At 51.3% G+C, this 26,494-nt stretch overlaps 1 protein-coding gene across 2 annotated transcripts in view; it reads right to left on the reverse strand.

The window, feature by feature from the left end:
* TBX15 (T-box transcription factor 15) overlaps positions 1-26,494 on the reverse strand; it is a 71,519-nt gene that overhangs the window by 30,621 nt on the left and 14,404 nt on the right. Inside the window, exons 2-3 of one of the 2 annotated variants that reach the window (XM_064143958.1) lie at positions 8,013-8,028; positions 2,877-2,883 (exon numbers count right to left, since the gene is read on the reverse strand). The exons of the other annotated variant lie outside the window; for it this stretch is intronic. Of the exons in view, the coding sequence (XP_064000028.1) occupies positions 2,877-2,883; positions 8,013-8,028 (23 nt within the window). The remainder of the gene's footprint in view (positions 1-2,876; positions 2,884-8,012; positions 8,029-26,494) is intronic. 2 annotated transcript variants of the gene reach the window in all.

Genomic DNA, 26,494 nt, shown 5'->3' on the forward strand with positions numbered 1-26,494 from the left:
CAGGCCACTCTGCTGCACAGACAGGCTCACGAGGAAACGAGACAGGAAGACCTGAGTCTTCTCACACTTGAACTGGGAGTTTTCTTTTCTTCCTAGGTCAGTATTAGTAGAGTGCAACTGCTCCAACCTCAGAGACATTACTTCCATTTTATGTTGGTGTAAGTAGAGAGGGATTAGGGATTAGCTCCTGAAGTTCCAACAAAAAAGAGCATAGAATCACAGAGCCGTGGAATTAATCAGTGTTGGAAAGGGACCACAAGTACTGTCTAGTTCCAACCACCCTGCCATGGCCAGGGACACCCTACCCTAGAGCAGGCTGCACACAGCCTCAGCCAGCCTGGCCTCAAACACCTCCAGCCATGGGGCCTCAGCCACCTCCCTGGGCAACCCAGTCCAGCCTCTCACCATCCTCCTGCTCAGCAACTTCCTCCTCACAGCCACTCTCACTCTCCCCACCTCCAGCTTTGCTCCATTCCCCCCACTCCTGCCACTCCCTCACAGCCTCAAAAGTCCCTCCCCAGCTTTTTTGGAGCCCCCTGCAGATGCTGGAAGGCCACAAGAAGGTCACCTGGGAGCCTGCTCTGCTCCAGCCTGCACAGCCCCAACTCTTTCAGTCTGTGCTCACAGCAGAGCTGCTGCAGCCCTCTGAGCATCCTCCTGGCCCTGCTCTGGACACACTCCAGCATCTCCACAGCCCTCTTGTCCCAGGGGCTCCAGAGCTGGCTGCAGTACTGCAGGTGGGGTCTCAGCAGAGCAGAGCAGAGCAGAGGGGGAGAATCCCCTCCCCGGCCCTTAGATGATCTCGAGGGCCTTCTCCAGGCTGAATGTTTCCTCACGGAATGTCCCCGCCGGTGTTTCCATCAGCCCGGTGGAAGGGCCAGGCTGGTATGTGCGGCACTGAGACGCTCATTGTCTACGCAGCCTCACACAGGACCTCAGCAGCATTTCCTCTGCAGCTGGAGCACAGCAGGGCTCAGCTCCGCACTTGTGCAGTGGCAGCAGAGCCATGCATGCAGCTCAGGCACCCGCAGTGCCGAGCTGCGCAGTGAGAGCGGCGAGAGGAGCCTTGCGGACACTGAACGTCACCTGCCCCCGGCAGCCAAAGAACCCATCCTGCCTTTTACTTGCCCTTCCGTTTGCTCTTTTCTTTCTCCTTCCTGTCTGTCTTTTTTCCCTCCTTATTTCTTTAATTTTCTTTCTTCTTCCTTTTTATTACTTTCCTCTTTCTTCCTTCTTTTCCCTTTTTTTTCTCCTTTCTTTTATCTCTTTTCTTATTTTTTCTTTCTTCTTTCTTTTCTTATTTTTCTTTCTTTTGCCTTTCTTTTGTCTTTCTTTCATTTTTCTTTCCTCTTTTCTTCCTTCTTTCTTTTTTCTTTCTTTTCTCTTTCTTTCTTTTTTGTTTCTTTTCGTCTTTACTTCTTTTTTTTCTTTCTTTCCTTCTTTTCTTCATTCTTTTTTCTTTCTTTTCTATTTATTTTCTATTTCTTCTTTCATTCTTCTTTCTTTTTTATTTCTTTTATCTTTATTTTCTATTTCTTCTTTCATTCTTTTCTTCTTTCTCTTTTCTTTCTTTTCTTATTTCCTTCTTCTTTCTTTCTTTTGTTCTTTCCTTCTGTTTTCCTTCTCTCCTTTTTTCTTTCTTTTCTTTTTTCTTTTCTTCTTTTTTTTTCTTTATTCTTTCTTTTTTTTCCTTCTTTTCTTATTTCTCTTTTCCGTTCTTCTTTTTTTCCCTTTCTTTTCTCCTTTCTCATTTCTGTCTCTTATTTCTCTCTGTGTGTTTTTCGTGCATCCAGCTAGCTAGTGTAGATGCTGACAGCTTGCATTCGTGGAAGGCTTTCTCTGGGGTGGAATGTGACAGCTGTTACAAGCTGTTGGCGGAGAGAGAGGCATTAACTGTTTATTTTCGTTTGGAAGGTTTGTGAACTTTTGGTGCAACAGGTGGTCCTTCCCTCTTTCTCTGCACTCAGTTCCCTGGCAATCAGCATCCGCAGACTGCAAAGGAGCTCCAAAACCCTGGGCATGTGTGGGCAGAGAAAATGTGGGGGATATCTCTTTCTTTTTGTTTCTTTTCCTCTTCCTCTGAGCTGAGTTGGAATCAGAGTGGACACCTTGGGTTTGCCACAGATTGCAGACAGACCTCCTGATTCTTTATAGGCTTCTGGTTTTGACACAAGGTGCTGCCACTCCACAAAATCAGCAGCATAGGAGCCAGGCATGTAGCTCTGTGACTTTACTGCAGCACAGACACAACATGTCACAACCCTATGGAAGTCAAAGAACTGAAATTGACCATCTCAGGAGGAATGAACCTTCAGTTCTGGGCCCCTCAATTCCAGAGAGATGTTGAGGTGCTGGAAGGTGTCCAGAGAAGGGCAAGGAAGCTGGTGAGGGGCCTGGAGCACAGCCCTGTAAGGAGAGGCTGAGGGAGCTGGGGGTGTGCAGCCTGCAGCAGAGGAGGCTCAGGGAAGACCTTGATGATCTCAGAGGAGTTTTCCACCCTGATGATTCAATGAGTCATAGAATCAGTCAGGGTTGGAAGGGACCACAAGGAGCAGCCAGTTCCAACCCCCCTGCCATGGGCAAGGACAGCTACCCTAGAACAGGCTGGCCAGAGCTCCATCCAACCTGGCCTTAAACACCTCCAGCCATGGGGCCTCAGCCACCTCCACCCATTCCCAGGCTGTCACCACTCTCATGCTGAACAACTTCTTCACATCCAGCCTGAACCTGCCCACCTTCAGCTTTGCTCCATTGCCCCTGGTTCTGTCACTCCCTGATGGCCTGAAGAGTCCCTCCCCGGCTCCCCTTTCCCACCACACCTGCCCTTTTCCCACCCACGCTGCATTTCCCCCTTTCATCCCCCAAACCCAGAGCACCTGGGTGCTGTTGGAGCCTCCTCCCACCCCAGGTGTGACCTCTTTGCCCTCCCCACCCACTCACTCCTCTTTATAATGGGGCCTGGGAGGGGCAGCAGCCCTAAGCTTGCCCATCTGGGCAGAGGGATCCTCCTCCCGTCGTGGCTGGTGAGTGCCCCTGGTGCGCACTGGGTGACTGGTGGAGGGACTCCAAAGGCCGGGGGGCCTGCTGGCCCCCCGGTTAGCTAGGGCAGGCTCTCCGTGACCGCTCCGTGCGCCGCGCGGCACACAGCTCTCTGCAGTCTCCTGTCGGAGAGGAACCTGGAAGCCAGGGCACCTCCTGGGCACTTGGATCCTTTGTGACTGTAATGTTGTACCTTTCCCTCCCGTTGCCCACTCCTTCTCTTCCCTCCTCAGCCGTTCCTGGGCGTGCTAGCTTGAAGCAGGCTAGAATGTTTTGGTGAGAAGAACTAGCTCCTGGGCTGTGAAGGAAAACAGTGGCCATGTCTGCTGCCCTCAGAGCCTTGCTGAAGAAGAAAATAAACACCAGATAACACTCTGGCCATTTTGTGGCACTCTGCCTTGGGCTTCTGGCTGAGCTGCAGCTCCCTGACCTCACCTTCCACTCACCTTTGCTCCCTAACCTCTTGGCTGAACCTCCATTCTTCCTTGGGACTGGGGTAAGGTTGAGAGGGGCAGGGGGAAGGTGCAGGGGTGGTTGAGAGCCCCTCCTGGGGACTCAGGTTTCTGGGAGGGGAGCTGTGTTTCTGTGTTACCTTTTACCTTGTATATTTCTGTCTGTAACTGTCTCTACTGTAAATACCTGCTTGTACATTGTGCTGCTGTAAATAAATAGCTTCATTTATATTCCCAGAGCTGGTTGAGTCTAGTTTGAGTACCTTCTAAAGTGTGGGGGGGCAGGGAACACCCAAACCATCACACTGGGGAGCAGAAGCTTTAGCACAGAAGTGTCTCTGCTTGGCCTTACTAATGTCAGTGCCCAACTTCACAGCTCCATTTCAAAGCTGACCAGCAGTGTTCTTAGTCACATTGTTAGCACAGGCCCAGTTAAACCCAAGGATGGTTCAGGTGTTTGGAACTTTCTGCTGCTTTTTTAACTCTACGTTGGCCACTGATGTGAAGGGCTGGAGGTGAAGTTCTGGGAAATCAATCTCTTAGGAAAGGCCTGTGAGGAGAGGCTGAGGAGCTGGGGGTGTGCAGCCTGCAGAAGAGGAGGCTCAGGGCAGAGCTCACTGCTATCCACAACTAGCTGAAGGGAGGCTGTAGCCAGGTGGGGGTTGGTCTCTTCTCCCCCCACAACCAGCACTGAAAGGCAGCAGGAGCAATGGAGGAGGTGCAGAATGGAGTTCAGCAGAGTTGTTCAGATCAGTAGGGCTGCATTTGTTGCAACTCATCTCACAATTGCTCTTGCTGTAGGCAGAATCTTCTACACACTTCCCAGAGGGTGGCAAACATAAGCACAGGCTGCATCCAACAGGTACCACAATCACAGAGTCACGGGCTGGGTTTTTTGGTTGGAAGAAAATGATCTTTCAGATCATCAAGTCCAACTGTCCAAGCTATCATCACTATGCCAAATAAACTGTGTCCCCAAGTGCCATGTCTACATGGTTTTTGAACACCTCCAGGGGTGGGCTGGTGACTCCACCACAAAGTTAGTCCTGTGGCTACTCTTAAGCAGTGTCTTATCACCCTGAACTGTTGTTGAGTTACTCAGCACTACCACATTAGCTGCAGCTTTCTTGCAGCACTGGGCCCATTAGCAATGTCATGTAGCTAGAGTTTGTTACACAGAATCGTAGAAACAAGCAGGTTGGAAGAGAGCTCCAAGCTCAGCCAGTCCAACCTAGCACCCAGCCCTGCCCAACCAACCAGACCATGGCACTAAGTGTTGGTTACTGATAATAAAATCATTGAATTGACCTGGAGTGTGTCCAGAGCAGGGCCAGGAGGATGCTCAGAGGGCTGCAGCAGCTCTGCTGTGAGCACAGACTGAAAGAGTTGGGGCTGTGCAGGCTGGAGCAGAGGAGGCTCCCAGGTGACCTTCTTGTGGCCTGCCAGCATCTGAAGGGGGCTACAAAAAATCTGGGGAGGGACTTTTGAGGCTGTGAGGGAGTGGCAGGAGTGGGGGGAATGGAGCAAAGCAGGAGGTGGGGAGAGTGAGAGTGGCTGTGAGGAGGAAGTTGTTGAACAGGAGAGTGGTGAGAGGCTGGAGTGGGTTGCCCAGGGAGGTGGTTGAGGCCCCATGGTTGGAGGTGTTTGAGGCCAGGCTGGCTGAGGCTGTGTGCAGCCTGCTCTAGGGTAGGGTGTCCCTGGGCATGGCAGAGGTTTGGCACTGCCTGCTCCTTGTGCTCCCTTCCAACCCAGCCTGATTCTATGATTTTATGATTCTATGGCTGCCTTGGCAAGTTCCATGAAGGCTGGAAAGAGAGACACATGACCCAGCAAAGAAAGAGAAACAAATATATAGCCCTGATTCACTGGTCTGCTCCAGCTGCTCTGCTCCAGCAATGCAAAACAGCTGTAAACCTGGTTCAACCAGCGAGGTTAAATTGGGTTTTGGCTTCTCAGTCTTGGCAGAGAAGTACAAAGCAGCTGGACTTTACTGGTTATGCTTAGCCCTGGGGATTGGCCCTCAAAAGTTAACTCTTGCTCCAGCCCAGAGAAGTGCTATCAGCCACTCTTACACTTTAAAGTGATTCTTTAATCTTACAGTCTATTGTATTTTTCAAAGTTGCTGAGGGAAAGACAACTTCCACACTTTACCAACATGCAGTTTAGGACTAGACATTCAAAATGCCAGCTCCAGCATCAAGCACACTAGGATAAGGGAGGTTCTTCTGCCTCTGTGCTCAGCACTGCTCAGCTCACACCTTGAGTGCTGTGTCCAGTTCTGGGCTCCTCAATTCAAGAGAGATGTTGGTCTCTGCTGCCAGGCACCCAGCAACAGAACAAGGGGACACAGCCTCAAGCTGTGCCAGGGCAGGTCTAGGATGGATGTTAGGAGGAAGTTGTTGTCAGAGAGAGTGATTGGCATTGGAATGGGCTGCCCAGGGAGGTGGTGGAGTGGCTGTGCCTGGAGGTGTTGAAGCCAAGCCTGGCTGGGGCACTTAGTGCCATGGTCTGGTTGGTTGGCCAGGGCTGGGTGCTAGGTTGGGCTGGCTGAGCTTGGAGCTCTCTGCCAGCCTGGCTGATTCTGTGATATGATAACCTTTAAAAATACCTATAAATACTGGAGAGAAAGTGGGATGTTATTAAAAGGAGAGAGAGGTGACATTGCTGACAACTTTAATCAGGCCAAGATCCTGAACTGCACAGACTACAAAGACTTTGGGCAATGTCCAAGAGGCAGTGGAAAATTAAAGAGTGGAAATGCAGTTGAGAGTTAAGAAAAGCTGAGAAGCCAAGAGGCTGAGCTCTCGATGCATTGTTTGCTGCAGCCCTAAACATACAGTCATTATTCTTATAAATAAAATCAGACAACAAATATTTAGGGAGCAGCCTCTCAGCCAAAGTGTTGGCTCTAAACAACCACAAATTGTGCAGGAGTTTGAAACTAGATCCCAGCTCTGTGGCGAGCCCTTCCCCGAAGGGAGCAGACACAACCTTTGGGACAGTCTGTTTCTGGATACTGTGGCTTGGGCTGCTCCCTGCCAGCCAGGAAAGCAAAACAACAAAAGCAGTTGTACAAGAAAGAAGGAAAACACAACATGAAAGTCATGCTACAGAGGTATCTGTGCTCAGACTAGTGTGAAGTCACTGAGGCATTTAAGTTGACTGCAAAGTTAAAGAACTTCTGCTGTCTGCTTGGGTCATAGAATCAGCCAGGCTGGAAGAGAGCTCCAAGCTCAGCCAGCCCAACCTAGCACCCAGCCCTGGCCAAGCAACCAGACCATAGCACTAAGTGCCCCAGCCAGGCTTGGCTTCAACACCTCCAGGCACAGCCACTCCACCACCTCCCTGGGCAGCCCATTCCAATGCCAATCACTCTCTGACAACAACTTCCTCCTAACATCCATCCTAGACCTGCCCTGGCACAGCTTGAGACTGTGTCCCCTTGTTCTGTTGCTGGTTGCCTGGCAGCAGAGCCCAACCCCACCTGGCTACAGCCTCCCTGCAGGCAGCTGCAGGCAGCAATGAGCTCTGCCCTGAGCCTCCTCTGCTGCAGGCTGCACACCCCCAGCTCCCTCAGCCTCTCCTCACAGGCCTTGTTGAACTTGATGAGGTTTTCTCTGCCCAACTCTCCAGCTTGTCTCACTGCATGGCAGCACAGCAGCTGATCCCCATTGTGCATCACCTCAAGCCTGCTGAGGTTGTGTGCTGTCGGTGCCTGTGCCACTCAGCACATTCCACGTGAAAGACCCCTGTGCAGAAGCCCACGATTCCTTTGCCCTACAGAGGGCACCTCCCATCCCTCCCAGACGCTGTTAGAGCTGTAGTTTGCTGGCCAGCTGAGGCAGAGCAGAGAGGCAGAGCAGAGTTGTGGCCGTCCCTGGCGTTTGGCTGTGAGTGGAGTGCAGTGCACAAGCAGTACCAAACCAAGAAGGGATCCCTCAGTTCCCGTGGGGGAGGAGAAGGAAAATACAGTTTCAAAACAATTTACTTTCCTCCCCTTCTCTGCACCTTCCTTTCAATCATCATCGTCTTGTGTGGTAAAAGTTGATGTGAAAAGCAGGCTGAGCCTGTCTCTAATGTTGCTGATCTTGACCATGTGGCTGCAGGAGGAGGCAGCAATTTCCTCTCGGTACAATCGTGAAGTCCCACAGTGATGCATCAAAGCCACGCTGTGACCCACCCCTTCCAGCCTGGAGCCCAGCAGGGTCTGAGAAGCAGCTGGGCTCCTCTTCAGTCAGACACATTATGAAAGACAGAGAGGGAGAGGGGGGGAGAGGAAGAAAATGAGCCTAAACCAGCAGTTTAACACATGTACATGAGTAAGAAAGGAGAAGGAAGAGGCTGGGAACTAGGACAGTTCATTGGAACTGGCAGTAAGTGCTGTGAAGTGGGGACAGCCCAGGAAGCATCACAACCCTGTGTCATACACTTCTGCTCAAACAGCTCAGCAGAAAGATGTGCTCAATGTCATACAATTCTTCCCTTCCCTTTCCACGGCTCCTGTGCCTTGCTTTCCACCACTGGCTGTATGCCTGATCTAGCCAAGCAGAGCAGTTTTTCTCCTGTGCACACCAGGTAAGCATAGATTCAAAGAATCAAAGAATGAATCATGGAATCAACCAGGCTGGAAGAGAGCTCCAAGCTCAGCCAGCCCAACCTAGCACCCAGCCCTGGCCAGTCAACCAGACCATGGCACTAAGTGCCCCAGCCAGGCTTGGCTTCAACACCTCCAGGCATGGTGACTCCACCACCTCCCTGGGCAGCCCATTCCAATGCTGTGCTAGTTTGAAGCTAGCTGGAATGTTTTGGTGAGAAGAACTGGACCACAGGCTGTGAAAGGAAAACAGTGGTGATGTCCACTTCCCTCAGAGTCTCTCAGAGGAGTTTGGGAAGGAGAAATGAAAACATCAGATAACACTCTTGCTATTTTCACTCACTCTGCCTTGGGCTCTGACTGAGCTGCATCTCTCTAACACACCTTCCACTCACCTTTGCTTCCTAACCCCCTGGCTGAACCTCCATTCTTCCTTGGGACTGGGGTAAGGTTGAGAGGGGCAGGGGGAAGCTGCAGGGGTGGTTGAGAGCCCCTCCTGGGGACTCAGGTTTCTGGGAGGGGAGTTGTGCTTCTGTGTTACCTTTTACCTTGTCTATTTCTGTTTATAACTGTATAGCCTGTAAATATCTGCTTGTGCATTGTGCCAGCTGTAAATAAATAGCTGCAGTCATATTCCCAGAGCTGCTGAGCCTAGGCTGGGTGATTTCTAAAGTGTGTGGGGGCAGGGAACATCCAAACCATCACAAATGCCAATCACTCTCTCTAGCAACAGCCAGGTCATTCTTCTCTGTTGCTGGGTGCCTGGCAGCAGAGCCCAACCCCACCTGGCTACAGCCTCCCTGCAGGCAGCTGCAGGCAGCAATGAGCTCTGCCCTGAGCCTCCTCTGCTGCAGGCTGCACCCCCCCAGCTCCCTCAGCCTCTCCTCACAGGGCTGTGCTCCAGGCCCCTCCCCAGCCTTGCTGCCCTTCTCTGGACACCTTCCAGCACCTCAACATCTCTCTTGAATGGAGGAGCCCAGAACTGGGCACAGCACTCCAGGTGTGCACTTTGTTGCCCTTCTTGGCACCTCTTCCAGCACCTCCAAGTCTTTCTTGCAGTGAGTGCCCCAACACTGCACACAGGACTCCCTGGTCCTGCTGGCCACACTCTTCCTGACAAATGCTTTTGCCCTTCTTAGCCACCTGAAAACACTGCTGGGTTGTGTTCAGCCAGCTGTCAATCACCATTCCCAGGTGTTTCTTTGCTGGGCAGCTTTCCTGCCACTCTGCTCCAAGCCTGGATCCTTGCATGGAGTTACTGTGACTCACGTGAGACCCAGCACCTGGCCTTGTGGAATCTCCTGAGGCTGACCTTGATCCATCCTGTCCATGTCCCTCTGCAGAACATTCCTACCTCCAACCACATCAACACTCAAGACATCCTGTCCTGCACAGGGATTTCCCAGCCTGCTCTAGGGTAGGGTGTCCCTGGCCATGGCAGGGGGTTGGAACTGGCTGATCCTTGTGGTCCCTTCCAACCCTGCCTGATTCTGTGATTCTGTGGAAGGACATAAGTATGGAAACAGATAATGAGGGGAGAAAGATAACTTAAGGGAGGGGACAATAAATGTATGGCTTTCAGTTAATTGGTGCAATGAAATAGAGGAATAGAGAGGTGAGGGAGCAAAAAAAAGAGAAAGTCTGCCCACACAGAGAAAATGATTTGGTGCTTGCAGAGTTACTAACCAGCAACCTGAACCACTGCAAACATTCCCAAGAATTTCCTGTGTGGCTTGGAAGGCAATGAAAACACTCAGGACTCTGCTCTGCTGCCACACTTTTTAGTGATTAAAATTAGGGCTTTGACTGTAGCATTCTCTAAAAGACCTGTTGGCTCATATTCATCCTCTGAATCCTCGAGACCATCTTGAGCCCAGATGTTTCCAGAGGCAACAGGTAAGAATGCTGGCAGCTGTACAGAAGTCAGAAAAGGGAGAAAGAGAATGGGGGCAAAGCTGAAGAGGTCACTGGGAGAAGAGGTTAGGGGGAAATCTCTGTAACTTCTCTAATATTGTGTCTCAACCCACCAGTGTAACTCACCATAGAATCATAGAATCAACCAGGTTGGGAGAGACCTCCAAGATCACGAGGCTGTGGCCAGCCTGATCTAGAGCAGGGTGGCCCTGGCCATGGCAGGGGGAGCTGGAACTAGGTGATCCTTGTGGTCCCTTCCAACCCTGACTGATTCTGTGATTCTATGATCAGCCAGTCCAACCTAGCACCCGCCCTGCCCAAGCAACCAGACCATGGCACTAAGTGCCCCAGCCAGGCTTCTCTTGAACACCCCCAGGGATGGCCACTCCACCACCTCCCTGGGCAGCCCATTCCAATGCCAATCACTCTCTCTGACAACAGCTTCCTCCTAACATCCAGCCTAGACCTCCCCTGGCATAGCTTGAGACTCTGTCCCCTTGTTCTGTTGCTGGGTGCCTGGCAGCAGAGATTCTATGGTGCTATGAAGTGTCCTGCATCTTCCCAAGATGAGCTCCTTCCATTATTTGCCTCCACTGCAATAGATTTTAGCCTTGCAATGGGAGCAATCCCTTTGCTGATGGAGAGCATTCCCATTTCTCTTGTAACTGTGGCTCTACTGCATCAGAAGGAAATAGGAAGCTGTAAATATGCTGTTTGGTTTTTGTTTTCTTAAGCAGAAATTGAGAACAGGCCCTTCACAAACCAGAGCTATTTGCATACATTCTCCTCTGGCTGCAACCACTTTGGCTTTAGCACAGGTTTGTGTCTACCTCTGTGCTTTGCAGCAGTATGATTCATGAGCAGCGACTCTGCCCTCTGGCTAAGAATCCTTCTTAGAAGGCCTTCAGGTCGTAACCTCAGAAGTAAGCAGTGCTTTAGAAAGCACCAACTCAATACTCCCCAGCTCCTCTAAAACCCTGTGCTGCCACATAATATTATGAAAGGCAGACAGTACCTCCTGTAGGTGTACCCTAAGGGATACATACACCTCCAGCATGCCCTAATGTAAAGCAACATCTGAAGAACTACCTCTTCTCCATTACAACTCCAACCAACTAACAAGTGGCAGGAGAAAAGGAAATACCTTCGAGTTTCACCAACTGAATTCCAACTGGAAAGTTCAGCTGGATATTAGGAAGAGTTAGAAACACAGAATCACAGAGCCACAGAATCAGTCAGGGTTGGAAAGGACCACAAGGATCATCCAGTTCCAACTCCCCTGCCATGCCCAGGGACCAACTCTTTCAGTCTGTGCTCACAGCAGAGCTGCTGCAGCCTCTCAGCATCCTCCTGGCCCTGCTCTGGACACTCTCCAGCATCTCCACAGCCCTCTTGTCCCAGGGGCTCCAGAGCTGGCTGCAGTACTGCAGGTGGGGTCTCAGCAGAGCACAGCAGAGGGGGAGAATCCCCTCCCTGGCTCTGCTGGTCACACTGCTCCTGCTGCAGCCCAGGCTCTGCTTGTCTTTCTGGGCTGCAAGTGCACACTGCTGGCTCCTGTTGAGCTTCTGGTGCAGCAGCATCCCCAAGTCCCTCTCCTCAGGGCTGCTCTCCAGCCACTCACTGCCCAGCCTGCAGTTCTGCTTGGCATTGCCTCGAGCCAGGTGCAGGACCTTGCCCTTGGTCTTGTTGAAGCTCCTGAGTTTGGCTTGTGCCCACCTCTGCAGCCTGTGCAGGTCTCTCTGCATGCCTTTTGTTCCATACTGGAAGTGTTATCAGTCTTCAGAACAGCTTGCCCGGGGAGGTGAAAGAGTCCCCATCCCTGGAGGTGTTTAAGAGTAGTGTAGGTGTACTGCTTAAAGGTATAGCCAAGGACTTGTCAGTGTCAGACTAATGATTGGACTCGGTGATCTTAAAGGTGTTTTGCAATCTTAGCAAGTCTGCGCTTCTCTGCAAACTGTTCCATTGTCATTCACTGTTGGTTCCTGAGGACTCCCTAAGTGGTGAATGCAGTTCCTTAAAACTCCTCCTGCTGAGCAAGCAGGCATAAACCAGCTGAAAGTCATCTGCAGTGATCTTCTATCCTGCTGCCCTGTTTCTGTTCCCGTTTAGCAGGGGGGAGGGAGCTGCTTTGGGGTGGGTTGTTTTTTTTAGCATGAGATTTTGATGAAATTGAAATATCTCAGCACACAAGCTCTGCTGCATGCTGTGAGTCATTTCCAGCTGCCAGAGCCATCTACATCGAATCCCACGGGAGATTCTTCCTTCTTCAGTCCATGCATGTTAGCAAACAAAAATGGCCAGCAGCCATCCAGCCTCTGCTTCTCCTCTTTCTCTGAGCAGATTCCTGCAGCTGGAGCAATGTCATCAGAGGCTGCACTTGGACTCCAGGGCAGAAGAACAGCACAGCACAGTTTAGACACACAGCACAAGCAGTTCAAATCATAACAGTAGCTTTACTTTTTCCTCTCCTCTCCTCTCTGTTTTTCTTTCCTTTTCTTTTCTTTCCTTTTTTTTCCCTCTTTTCTTTTTCCTTTCCTTTACTTTTCCTTTCCCTTTCTCTCCTCTCTCCTCTCCCAAAAATAGGAAGTGGGAGAATTTCACAGGTGGGCTCTGTGCTCTGAATTCTCAGCTCTGCACACCAGCTGCACCTGCCCACCAGGCTCACACAAGGGCAGTCAGACACAGCTCAGGATTCACTGTCTAACTGGTGTTGGGCCAGGATGCTTTGTGCAATTGCATTCACTTAAAAGAGGAGTTTTAAGGTGAACACCAAAAAAAAGCAGTAAAGCAGCTCACAATGCAGGGCACACACAGAGGCTCAGGCTCTTCCTCCCCAAACAACCCACAGGCAGTTAGGCAAGGTGTGTGCCTTGACTGATTGATTGACTGAGGAAGTCACTTTTAAGTAGGTATTTTGGCCCTCATTTTTCAGTTGTCAGCCTCCAGAAAGAAGCCTGCAGACCATGTGTGGTGGCCACTATATGCAAGGTGGGCACTGCACCTTCCATACAATGCTGCAGAACACCTGGATTCACTTAGTTAATTGGCTAGGGCTGGGTGCTAGGTTGGACTGGATGAGCTTGGAGGTCTCCTCCAACCTGGTTGACTCTGATTCTATGAGTCTGTGATTTTGTGATTCTGTGACTCTGTGATTCTATGAATCTGTGATTCTGTGACTCTATGAAAACCAAAATGCAGAATGAAGTCAAAGGGCTGTACATCAGACATGGAAAAAGCTGTCAGCCAGGCTGGCAAAATGCTGCCTGAACTACACTACCAGATAGAAAGAGCAACCCAAAGCAGAAAAGAAGCAAAAATAAACCCACAATGCAACAAGGTGAAGGGATGATAGGATGAGAAGAATGGCCTCAAGTTGCACCAGGGGAGGTTTAAATTGAGCCCAATGAGGAAACTTCTTCACAAGAAGGGTTCTCAAACATTGGAATAGACTTCCCATGGGAGTGGTTGAGCCCTCACTCCTGGAGAGCTCACAAAGATGCAGGGGGGGTGCAGAGGACCATCATTTAGCACCAGCTGTGGCAGAGTTAGGTAGTGGCTGCACTCCATGATCTTAAAGGTCTTCCCAAGCAAAGTTATTCTGGGCTGTGGTGAGTGGTAAATGTCTCATTTCGTGACTCATGGGCAAAAAGCCCCAGCCAGTGTCCTCACGGCACTTGTCCCGTGAAAAGGAGCTCCAATGGACACCACACAGCCTGGGGCTGTGCAGAAACGCAGGGGAAGGAGGCAAGGAGGATAAGAGAGCAGCTGATGCCAGCAGGGCCTGCTCAGCTGCTGTTGAGCATCAAAGAGACTGCGAGGACTCTGCGGAGAAGGTTCAAAGCACTTCCTAGGATCTCCCTTTCCTCCACTCCTGCCCCACTGCTTGTCCCATATGCTCAGGCCATGTGCTGAAGTCTGGACTTAAGCCTCAGTTTCTCTACAGCAGGTATTCCAAATCCCTTCTCCTCCTTATTAAAGGCCAATGATAGTTATTCTGTGAACACTGACAAATGAAGTGTTTGGTTCTGAACGTTGGTATAGGCAATGCACTCTGCAGCCTGGCCAGAAACTGCTGGATTTCTGCCTCTCACCAGCATCACACTCGAGCTCTACTGCAGTGAGCAGATTCTGTGCTGAATTTTCAGGACAGAAAGACTCCAGACCTTTACTAGGTCTTGGAAAGATGAAGCAGTGAAGCTGTCCTCCTCCAGCAGAGCAGTATTTGGTAGTTCATTTCCACTTCTTGTTCCCTACCAATGCCACAGAACATATTGGTGCTTCTGCTGCACAGTGCAAATCAATAGTGGGAGAGAATGGAAGGGTTTCTGTGTGGGATGGTTCCTATAACCAGGTTCTGTAACCAGGCTGGGCAGGGACTGGCTGGAGAGCAGCCCTGAGCAGAGGGACTTGGGGATGCTGCTGCACCAGAAGCTCAACAGGAGCCAGCAGTGTGCACTTGCAGCCCAGAAAGCCAAGCAGAGCCTGGGCTGCAGCAGCAGCAGTGTGGCCAGCAGGGCCAGGGAGGGGATTCTCCCCCTCTGCTCTGCTCTGCTGAGACCCCACCTGCAGTACTGCAGCCAGCTCTGGAGCCCCCATTCCAAGAGGGATGTGGAGATGCTGGAGTGTCCCCAGAGCAGGGCCAGGAGGATGCTCAGAGGCTGCAGCAGCTCTGCTGTGAGCACAGACTGAAAGAGTTGGGGCTGTGCAGGCTGGAGCAGAGAAGGCTCCCAGGGGACCTTCTTGTGGCCTTTCAGCATCTGAAGGGGCCTCCAAAAAATCTGGGGAGGGACTTTTGAGGCTGTGAGGGAGTGGCAGGAGTGGGGGGAATGGAGCAAAGCTGGAGGTGGGGAGAGTGAGAGTGGCTGTGAGGAGGAAGTTGTTGAGCAGGAGAGTGGTGAGAGGCTGGAATGGGTTGCCCAGGGAGGTGGTTGAGGCCCCATGGCTGGAGGTGTTTGAGGCCAGGCTGGCTGAGGCTGTGTGCAGCCTGCTCTAGGGTAGGGTGTCCCTGGCCATGGCAGGGGGTTGGAACTGGCTGCTCCTTGTGGTCCCTTCCAGCTCTGACTGATTCTAAGTTTTTCAAGTACAGATTACATCCAAGCAAGATTCTGGTGGTTAAAATATGCAGGAAGGAAACCTTCTCAGGCTGTAAGAAGGTGGAGGGAGGACACTAGATAAGATGCCCTGCAGAAAGCCCTTCTGTTGGGGGGATTTCACTGATAAAAATGAGCATCACTGCACTTAACATATACAGAAGTTTTCACGATGAAGAAAAGCAGTAATGGAAAGGGAAAGTGGCATGAAAAAGAACATCACCATAAAAGTAATGGAAACCAGGGCAGTGGGAGCATAGAAGAGCAGAAATATTCCTGCATAAGGGAAGCATCAGGAAGGCACAATTCAGGTCATGCTGGCTATGTAAGAATGAATTACAGAGCAAAACCAGACCTGAGCTGGAAAGGTTTTCTGCTAACTATAGCAGTGGCTGCTGGTGGCTCTCAATTGGAAGCCATTCTTAGCTAATATGTGCCTAATTTTTCTCCTCCTCTGTTAAACTGTTTTTCATTTTCTAGTGTGTGGAAAATATCTCTGAATAGGACTTTACAAACACAGGAACTTTTACCACAACCCATGCAGGCAGTGGCATGAAGAGTGCTGGAGAAAATTGCTTCTGGCTTGAGCAGCACAGGAGACAATGAAAGGTCTCCTTAAAAACAAAGCAATTCATAGAGTCACAGAATCAGGCAGGGCTGGAAGGCACCACAAGGAGCAGCCAGTTCCAACCCCCTGCCATGCCCAGGGACACCCTACCCTAGAGCAGGCTGCACACAGCCTCAGCCAGCCTGGCCTCAAATGCCTCCAGCCATGGGGCCTCAACCACCTCCCTGGGCAACCCACTCCAGCCTCTCACCACTCTCCTGCTCAACAACTTCCTCCTCACAGCCACTCTCACTCTCCCCACCTCCAGCTTTGCTCCATTCCCCCCAGTCCAGTCCCTAGTCCCTGACAGCCTCAAGAGTCCCTCCCCAGCTTTTTTGTAGCCCCCTTCAGATGCTGGCAGGCCACAAGAAGGTCACCTGGGAGCCTCCTCTGCTCCAGCCTGCACAGCCCCAACTCTTTCAGGCTGTGCTCACAGCAGAGCTGCTGCAGCCTCTGAGCATCCTCCTGGCCCTGCTCTGGACACACTCCAGCATCTCCACAGCCCTCTTGTAATGGGGGCTCCAGAGCTGGCTGCAGTACTGCAGGTGGGGTCTCAGCAGAGCACAGCAGAGGGGGAGAATCCCCTCCCTGGCCCTGCTGGCCACACTTCTGCTGCTGCAGCCCAGGCTCTGCTTGGCTTTCTGGGCTGCAAGTGCACACTGCTGGCTCCTGTTGAGCTTCTGGTCCAACAGCATCCCCAAGTCCCTCCCCTCAGGGCTGCTCTCCAGCCACTCACTGCCCAGCCTGTAGTTGTGCTTGGCATTGCCTCCACCCAGCTGCAGTCTTGTTCTTGCCTTTAGGAAGGTCCTACTGGAAAGAACTGTTTAAGCAGTGTTACTAAGCAAGCCAACACTGCACTTAGAGAACTCTCCAACCAGGTAAAGGGTAGATTGCTCCACTCTGCCTGAAGTCAGCTCCTTATTATTTCAATCAATCTGGAGAAAACTGGAATAAAAGTATTGAGGCAGCTGTGAATATTACCACTTTTGCAGGAATTCTTCTTCAAGGGACAATCTGCACAGAGAGGTTAGGAAAATGATACTGAACTAAGGGATTGGGGGATTTAAAGCTAATCTTTAAACGGTGTTGAGACCCTTCAGTGGAAATCCCTGCTGAAAATTCGGATGAGGCTGCTCTGTTTTCACTCCACCTCTGAAGAGCAGCTACCCAGGATTTCCCTGTCAATCAGCTAACACATTGACAATCAGCTTTATTACCTTGCCAGTATAAGTCCTCAGGTAATATTCTTCCACTCAAGTTGGAAAAGCTTCAGGAGCTGCTGAGCTCCTTTGAACACCTACCAGCTGTGCCAGTGCAGAGGAAGTCTGACAGACTAAATACAGTGCTTCAACCATGACTGTTTAAAAGACTGCTTGAACTCTGTCATCCATGGTGGTAGGATTGAACAAGGCCAAGTGCAGGGTTCTACACTTTGGCCACAGCAGCCCCCAGCAGTGCTACAGGCTGGGGACAGAGTGGCTGAGAGCAGCCAGGCAGAGAGGGAGCTGGGGGTGTGCAGCCTGCAGCAGAGGAGGCTCAGGGCAGAGCTCATTGCTGCCTGCAGCTGCCTGAAGGGAGGCTGTAGCCAGGTGGGGTTGGGCTCTGCTGCACCCCCCCAGCTCCCTCAGCCTCTCCTCACAGGGCTGTGCTCCAGGCCCCTCACCAGCTTCCTTGCCCCTCTCTGGACACTTTCCAGCACCTCAACATCTCTCTTGAATGGAGGAGCCCAGAACTGGACACAGCACTCAAGATGGCTCAAGTGAGACACCAGCATGTAAGAGTGTTGAAGAACATGCTAAGGGACATGGTTTAGCATCAGACTTGGTAGAGTTAGGTTATGGTTGGAGACGATGATCTTAAAGGTCTTCTCCAACCAAAATAGTTTGATGATTCAATGATTTTATGATTTCTGTTTATTAGTAACAAAGAAAACTACTACATAAATTCAGATCAGCCCCCTAGGAGTGAGCACATTCAGCTTTGGCAGGCCAAGCTCACTTGAGCATGACAATTTGATGAGACTTGGCTGAAGAGATCTCTGGCCTGCTGGGATGATCTTGAACACATCTTGGATATGCAGGGGAACTCTGAAAGACCAGAATAGTGTCAGCACAAAGCACATGGGATGAGCAGAGGAGCTCTGCTGCCAAGCCTGATATTCCTTCCAGCCAAGAAGAATGTCAAACTGGGAAGGGACCTGATCCATAAGCCAGTGGAAGAATGAGGATGCAAATAATGCTCTATCACATCATTTCACAGAACATCAATCTTGTTAAGCAAGGCATGCTAAAGCAGGGAAATGAAGCATTGTATATTTAGAAGCAAAGAATGGGAGCCAAGCCTGCACACTGAGGATTGTGTTTGGAACAGCAGTGGGTCTAAAAATGGTGGTGGGGGGTGCTGTGTGTGCAGGAATGAGCTACACCATATGAACTCTCAGCCTAATGCTCTAGGGGGTGGAGAGAAGTAACTGTGGTTGAACTGGGGAGTATTAAGTGGGATTTGAGGTAGCTTGGATCCAGATTTTTTTCTTTTTATAAGTAGCAGCACTGTTACTGGGATACCAGATACAATCCTGTGTACAAATTTCCTAGAGGATGTTTAAAAGTTCCATGGGATAGAAAAAAGAAACAGCAGAATTGCTTCTGGTCCGGAGAAACAATGTGTGAGCGGAGACAGATGTAAGGAGCTCTGCCTGCTCCATACACCAAAGGAGCCAGGGTGAGGTTATTACACTGCAAAAATATGCTTACAGCATAAAACATGAAATGCAAGAGAATGATTTCATTTCCTGGAGGAAGGAATGACAGGAACCACTGCAGGAAGGTGAAACCCTCTTCTGAGGGAAAGGAGACATGTTCTTAGCAGGTGAGTGATACCTTCTGCTGCAGGCAGTGCTGAACCGTTCAGATGAAGCCTGTGTGCTTCTCTAGAAGATGCCCTTTAACTGTGTCCCACGTTAGAATCATAGAATCAACCAGCTTGGAAGAGAGCTCCAAGCTCACCCAGTCCAACCTAGCACCCAGCTCTGCCCAACCAACCAGACCATGGCACTAAGTGCCCCAGCCAGACTTGGCTTCAACACCTCCAGGCACAGCCACTCCACCACCTCCCTGGGCAGCCCATTCCAATGCCAATCACTCTCTCTGACAACAACTTCCTCCTCACATCCAGCCTAGACCTGTCCTGGCACAGCTTGAGACTGTGTCCCCTTGTTCTACTGCTGGGTGCCTGGCAGCAGAGCCCAACCCCACCTGGCTACAGCCTCCCCCAGGTCCCTCTCTACCTGGCTGCTCTCAGCCACTCTGTCCTCAGCCTGTAGCACTGCTGGGGGTTGTTGTGGCCAGAGTGTAAGGTGGGTCCCTCCTCTAGTAGAATAGACTCACCACAACACAGGTATTTGGAAGGGCAGGGGAGAGTGGAACTGTATTTCTTACAGTTTAAATGTACCAGTATGAGGAGAATAAACTCCCAGAGAAATAGAACAAGCTTAGGGAAGGTGGGGAAGGGTCGAGTGGCAGGGATGCAGCAAAAGCAGCAGCAGCCAAAACAGTAGCAGGGGAAGAGAGCAGCAGGGGAAGAGAGCAGCAGGGGAAGAGAGCAGCAGGGGAAGAGAGCAGCAGGTGCAGCAGAAGCAGGCAGGGCAAGGTCCAAGCTGTGCTTCCAGACATAAAGCTGCTGGTGCTCCAATGAAATGATATTCACTGATCCACTGCTGCCATTCTATGGCCTGTCCCTGGAATGTTCACCTCTCCACTCACAGCCTCGAAGTTTCTCTGTTCTGAATAATGAGCTAGAAATCTACCTCTAACAGCCACACACTGGATTGGAAAGGTGACTGAGGAAGACATTGCAGTCTGTGACAGATGGAAGGCAGTGAGCTGGGCTAATGCTCTTGTGTTTCTTACACTCCATACGTCTGAACCGGCACACATGGCCTGTGAGGAGAGGCTGAGGGAGCTGGGGGTGTGCAGCCTGCAGCAGAGGAGGCTCAGGGCAGAGCTCATTGCTGTCTGCAGCTGCCTGCAGGGAGGCTGTAGCCAGGTGGGGTTGGGCTCTGCTGCCAGGCACCCAGCAACAGAACAAGGGGACACAGTCTCAAGCTGTGCCAGGGGAGGTCTAGGCTGGATGTTAGGAGGAAGTTCCTGGCAGAGAGAGTGATTGGCACTGGAATGGGCTGCCCAGGGAGGTGGTGGAGTGGCTGTGCCTGGAGGTGTTGAAGCCAAGCCTGGCTGGGGCACTTAGTGCCATGGTCTGGTTGGTTGGGCAGGGCTGGGTGCTAGGTTGGGCTGGGCGAGCTTGGAGCTCTCTTCCAACCTGGTTGCTTGTATGGTCCTATGACCCTGCAGCTCTTGGGTAAGTGACAGTGTATGTGCAGCCAGTATGGAGCACATGTGCAGTAAATTTGCAGCCAAACCTGCAGGAGTAATTTGATGGTTGCATTAGGTCCTGAACTGGATTGCTTTGCTATTCCCTTTTCCATCCAGGAGTGTTTACTGTTCTTGCTTATCCTATAATCTCCTCTGCAGGCTTAGCCAGCAGGAACAGGGAGAGGTACTCTTCTGCTTGCACATTTGTCCTGCTTTACATCTTGCGATGTTTATGGCTTTGATGTGACTTTTAAAGGAAAAGCTTACACTGGGCTTTGCATAGGCAAGTTCACCACATTCTCCCACTCCATGATTTCATCTAAACCATACTTCAGAAGCTCTGGTTTCAATATTCCAGTGCTTTCCCCCCTCTTTTTTTCTTTTTTTTTTTGCCAGTTTCAAGTCACAGAAAAATCAATACACAGGAAAGCAAGACCCTCAGACTATACAGAGTTCCCCTGTTCAATTACCACCTTCAAGCTCTCTTGATCAGGTCTGATTTCCTCTTTAAAGCCCTTTAAAATCTCTCGTGAGCCCTGGCTATCACTGTAGAGCATATCCTGCTTTCAAACATGCTTTTACAACTGCTCGGTTTCCAGAGGCTTAATAACAAGCAGCACTTTGCCGTCTGGGCAGCAGAACTCTCTCTAGCAAGGCAGGGTGCCTTCCTTGCCTTGGGTTTCAAAGAGAGCAAAAGCACTCTGGACACCCAAAGACTTCTGAGCTGCCAAGTTACCCTGGCTGGGTGAGGGCCCCTCCATATGCAGGAAATAAGACTTGGAAGCAGCCATCCTGCTCTTGGCAGTGAGCACGCAGCGTGCACAGACACTGCCCTGGACAGGGCACACTGGCATGCAGGGGCAGGCAGCCTATGCAGGATACAAGGGGGCCACGAAGTGCTCAGTGGTGCAGGGGTTAGCTGCAGGCCTGCAGGGTCACTACTGAGTCCAGGCTTGCTCAACAGCAGGACAAGGGAGGTTCTTCTGCCCTTGTGCTCAGCACTGCTCAGGCCACCCCTTGAGTGCTGTGTCCAGTTCTGGGCTCCTCCATTCAAGAGAGATGTTGCAGTACTGGAAGGTGTCCAGAGAAGGGCAGCAAGGCTGGAGAGGGGCCTGGAGCAGAGCCCTGTGAGGAGAGGCTGAGGGAGCTGGGGGTGTGCAGCCTGCAGCAGAGGAGGCTCAGGGCAGAGCTCATTGCTGCCTGCAGCTGCCTGCAGGGAGGCTGTAGCCAGGTGGGGTTGGACTCTGCTGCCAGGCAGGCATCAACAGAACAAGGGGACAGAGTCTCAAGCTGTGCCAGGGGAGGTCTGGGCTGGATGTTAGGAGGAAGTTGTTGTCAGAGAGAGTGATTGGCACTGGAATGGGCTGCCCAGGGAGGTGGTGGAGTCACTGTGCCTGGAGGTGTTGAAGCCAAGCCTGGCTGGGGCACTTAGTGCCATGGTCTGGTTGGTTGGGCAGAGCTGGGTGCTAGGTTGGGCTGGCTGAGCTTGGAGCTCTCTTCCAGCCTGCCTGATTCTGTGATTCTAAGACCATCCTCACTGACAGGCTGGGTAAAGGGGCAGAGTGCTCTCAGCAGGCCTGTGGATGGCACAGGGTGGGGAGGAGTGGCTGACAACCTGCCTTGCTGTGCTGCCATGTGGCAGGACTTTTTAAAAGTGAATTTACAGCTTCCTATTTCTTCTGCTGCAGTAGAGCCCCGGTGGCAAGAGAAATGAGCATGCTCTCCATCTGCAGAGTGGTTGCTGCCATTGCAAACTAAAATCATAGAACCATAGGACCAGCCAGGTTGGCAGAGACCTCCAAGCTCATCCAGGCCAACCTAGTGCCCAGCCCTGTGCAATCAGTTTTGCTTGTTGACAAGTAATTAGTGGTCACTCCAACTACAAGAACGACATTAAGGCGCTGTAGTGAGATCAGGGAAGGGCAAGAAGCCTAGCAAAGGGTCTGGTGAGTGGGTCTAAGATAACCTAAGATGGCTCAGGAGCCTGAGCATGCTGAGTCTTACAGGGCAAAGCTAAAAAAAGAGGGTTCTGAAACAAAAGGGAGGTGGACAGTTTGGGAATAGGTAGTAAGAAATGAGTTCAACTGGGGGAAAAAAAAGCTTAAAGTAGCTAGGAAAAGCTATTTTCATGATGGGTAATTCTTCCTAGACAGGCAGGTACACCCCTGACAGAAAAGGCATGCCTGGCCAGCAACCATCTTCTGGGCATTTCATCCCAGTTTGCTGCTCTGCAAAACCACAGAGTAGAAAGATCTTAATAGACCACAGAAGTGAAAGATTCAACTGAAGCCTCGAAGCCTCATCCCAAGCTCTTGTAGATTACTAGCAGGCAGTCCCAGGCACAGCACTGGGTGCTGGGCAGGCTTACTGCCTTGTACTGTGCAATCCTTACTGCCATTGCTCAGAAAGTACATCCTGGAGTGTGTCCAGAGCAGGGCCAGGAGGATGCTCAGAGGGATGCAGCAGCTCTGCTGTGAGCACAGCCTGAAAGAGTTGGGGCTGTGCAGGCTGGAGCAGAGGAGGCTCCCAGGTGACCTTCTTGTGGCCTGCCAGCATCTGAAGGGGGCTACAAAAAAGCTGGGGAGGGACTTTTGAGGCTGTGAGGGAGTGCCAGGAGTGGGGGGAATGGAGCAAAGCTGGAGGTGGGGAGAGTGAGAGTGGCTGTGAGGAGGAAGTTGTTGAGCAGGAGAGTGGTGAGAGGCTGGAGTGGGCTGCCCAGGGAGGTGGTTGAGGCCCCCTGGCTGGAGGTGTTTGAGGCCAGGCTGACTGAGGCTGTGTGCAGCCTGCTCTAGGGTAGGGTGTCCCTGGCCATGGCAGGGGGTTGGCACTGGCTGCTCCTTGTGGTCCCTGCCTGACTCTGTGCGTTATCTCAGCCTACACAGATCATCCCTTCCTCCCCCTGCCCTGCCCAATTTGGCTACTGCATTCAGCTTTGTATCTTTCTGGGTCAGCTTCACACAGTACTAACAAGGGACAAGCTCGCTCGGGTCACCAAAACTGATTTATGCCCCAAGAATGTGGATTTTGTGTCTGTCTTCCTTTATGTTACTTCCTGTTTTCCTTATGGTAACTTTTTCAGGCTTTCCCCTCCTAACGTTCTCGGGCTCCATGTGCCTGATGCTTGCAAAGGCAAACAACTCACTTCAAAGTCCAGCCCCGCTGCAGTGGCAGGCTGCGTGGTGTCTGCCTCTGCCCGCTGAGCTCATGAAAGCAAAGCTTCATCTGTTTTGTGGGTTGGGCTTTTGACCTGCCGTAAAAAGAGATGCTGTCTTCTGCAGTTCTGAGATGGCAGAGTGTTTCTTGTTACGGCTGTGCTCTGAGTGCCTCCTCCACATGCCTGTCATTAAAGATAATGAATTGGCTTCCCTTATCTCACGGACATCTCTTATTTCCCCTTCTGGTTTGATCTCTGCTCGTTTCCACAGCTTCTTGCTGACAGACTCACACAGTTTAGATGAAAACAAAATGCAGCATCCTTTTCCTCCCCCTCTGACAGCAGAGGTGCCAGCAGTTCACACCCTCTGGTGCTGCACTGAGCTGGCAGCACTCTGAATGCTGGATCGTAGAATCACAGAATCAGTCAGGGCTGGACAGGACCACAAGGAGCAGCCAGTGCCAACCCCCTGCCATGCCCAGGGACACCCTACCCTAGAGCAGGCTACACACAGCCTCAGCCAGCCTGGCCTCAAACACCTCCAGCCATGGGGCCTCAACCACCTCCCTGGGCAACCCACTCCAGCCTCTCACCACTCTCCTGCTCAACAACTTCCTCCTCACAGCCACTCTCACTCTCCCCACCTCCAGCTTTGCTCCATTCCCCTCAGTCCAGTCCCTAGTCCCTGACAGCCTCAAAAGTCCCTCCCCAGCTTTTTTGTAGCCCCCTTCAGATGCTGGCAGGCCACAAGAAGGTCACCTGGGAGCCTCCTCTGCTCCAGCCTGCACAGCCCCAACTCTTTCAGTCTGTGCTCACAGCAGAGCTGCTGCAGCCTCTCAGCATCCTCCTGGCCCTGCTCTGGACACTCTCCAGCATCTCCACAGCCCTCTTGTCCCAGGGGCTCCAGAGCTGGCTGCAGTACTGCAGGTGGGGTCTCAGCAGAGCACAGCAGAGGGGGAGAATCCCCTCCCTGGCCCTGCTGGCCACACTGCTGCTGCTGCAGCCCAGGCTCTGGTGTAGAAGCTGGATCAGGCATGACTGCATGGAGAGTTAAATGGGAAAGAAGTCTAAGTTAATGTTATCAGTGGGATTGGATCATTGGAATGGGCTGCCCAGGGAGGTGGTGGAGTCACTGTTTCTGGAGGTGTTGAAGCCAAGCCTGGCTGGGGCACTCAGTGCCATGGTCTGGTTGATTGGCCAGGGCTGGGTGCTAGGTTGGACTGGCTGAGCCTGGAGGTCTCTTCCAACCTGGTTGATTCTATGATTCTATGGTTTTGTAAAGGTCTGTTTATACCAAATTGTTCTGCTCTGCATGTCTTTACATTCTCTCCATGCTGTTTCCATGCATTGTTCCACTCTCTCCCCAGTGCTCAGCAGGAAGGACAATGTGGGGAAACAGTTCCACATTTCCATCAGTCTGCCCATGGAGTCAGCCTCTCAATTCTTTTCCTTTTCTTCCCCCCCTTTTTTTTCTCCACACTGTTTTCTTCTCCCTGCAAGCCTCCCAGGGCAGGAAAGCAATGCTGGCTGAGGCCTGTCCCTAGAGCTGTGCTCCCTAGCACCCCACAGGGGGATGTTGTTGCTATCATTTTATCAGCAGCTCTCTGCTGTCGGTGCTATTTTAATGGCAGGTTTTAAAGCTTCCGCTGACACTGGTACAGACCCTGGAGCCCAGCTCGAGGTGGTGAGCAGATGGTGATGCAAAGGGAGAATGCAGCTATAAATATTCCAGTGGAGTTCATATCCAGTGTATCCAATGAACTAGACTGCACTTTAGACAGAAAGGATTGGCTGCTCTGGTTTTGAGCCCTATGGGTCAGCTAGAAGGGGAGAGTTGGGAGAGCAGGTGCTTGGAACACAATGGGAATGAGGTGAAGTGAGTGGGATGTAGGTAGGAAATGGAAAGAAATGCTAACAGGGCACTGCCATCAGCTCTTGGGTTCTAACTCAGAACCTGTGCATCTAGCACAGAGGCATTCCAGAGCAGCTGCCATCTTGAAAAGCAGTTCAAATGGTGAGCACCCTGCTAAGTGGAGGTGGTGCTTACACCTGCATGTAAATGAATTGACACCCCCAAACGTAATGCATCTATCTGGCACTTTAAAAAGGAATCAGTTAACAAAAAAAGTAGAGCAAAGCCAAGGGAAAAGTGTCAGAAATTATTTACACTGAGATCTATGAAGGGTGGTGGTGTTAGGTTGGACTTGATGGTCTTGGAGGTCTTTTCCAACCAAAACAGTTCTGTGATGCTGTGAAATTCTCAGTGTGGGGGTTAAATTAATCTTAGATGGAGCTTAGATTTGGGTTTCCCTGCCAGAGAGATTTTCTCTCAAAGGATGCAACTGTTTATGGCAAACCACTGGGGGGAAAAGAATTAGTTCTGTTTTAAATATCATTAGAAAAATATTAACATCTACTAAATAGGGGCAAAAGGTTTCCTCCTGCCTTGCAAGGGTTTCTAAAGCAACCCAAGAGAAGGCACAGCACCCAGCCCTGCCCAATCAGCCAGACCATGGCACTAAGTGCCCCAGCCAGGCTTGGCTTCAACACCTCCAGCCACGGCAACTCCACCACCTCCCTGGGCAGCCCATTCCAATGCCAATCACTCTCTCTGCCAACAACTTCCTCCTAATATCCAGCCTAGACCTGCCCTGGCACAACTTGAGACTCTGTCCCCTTGTTCTGTTGCTGGGTGCCTGGCAGCAGAGCCCAACCCCACCTGGCTACAGCCTCCCTGCAGGCAGCTGCAGGCAGCAATGAGCTCTGCCCTGAGCCTCCTCTGCTGCAGGCTGCACACCCCCAGCTCCCTCAGCCTCTCCTCACAGGGCTCTGCTCCAGACCCCTCACAGCTTTGGCGCCCTCCTGTGGACACCTTCCAGCACCTCAACATCTCTCTGCAATGGAGCAGCCCAGAACTGGACACAGCACTCAAGGTGTGGCCTGAGCAGTGCTGAGCACAGGGGCAGAAGAACCTCCCTTGTCCTGCTGCCCACACTGCTCCTGATATGAAAGCAGCTTTCACTAGCAAAAGCTCTTGCAGAGCACAAGGCTGATTTCCAGCTGCCAAACTGAACACTTTTACCTGACTCTTGTTGCCCCAACAAACTGTAACTGCAAAATAAGTGTGGGAAGTGTTTGCATTTCTGAGACACTGCAAATGTGTTCAAATATTAAATTCAGGATTTAGTGACTCTAGAAAAATATCACACTTTAGCTTTATATAAAATCTATGCCTGTTCATGCTAGTAAACATATACATGTAGGTATTATTCAT

The sequence above is a fragment of the Pogoniulus pusillus genome, chromosome 5, assembly GCF_015220805.1.
Source record: "Pogoniulus pusillus isolate bPogPus1 chromosome 5, bPogPus1.pri, whole genome shotgun sequence".
In the NCBI taxonomy this organism is placed as follows: Eukaryota; Metazoa; Chordata; class Aves; order Piciformes; family Lybiidae; genus Pogoniulus; species Pogoniulus pusillus.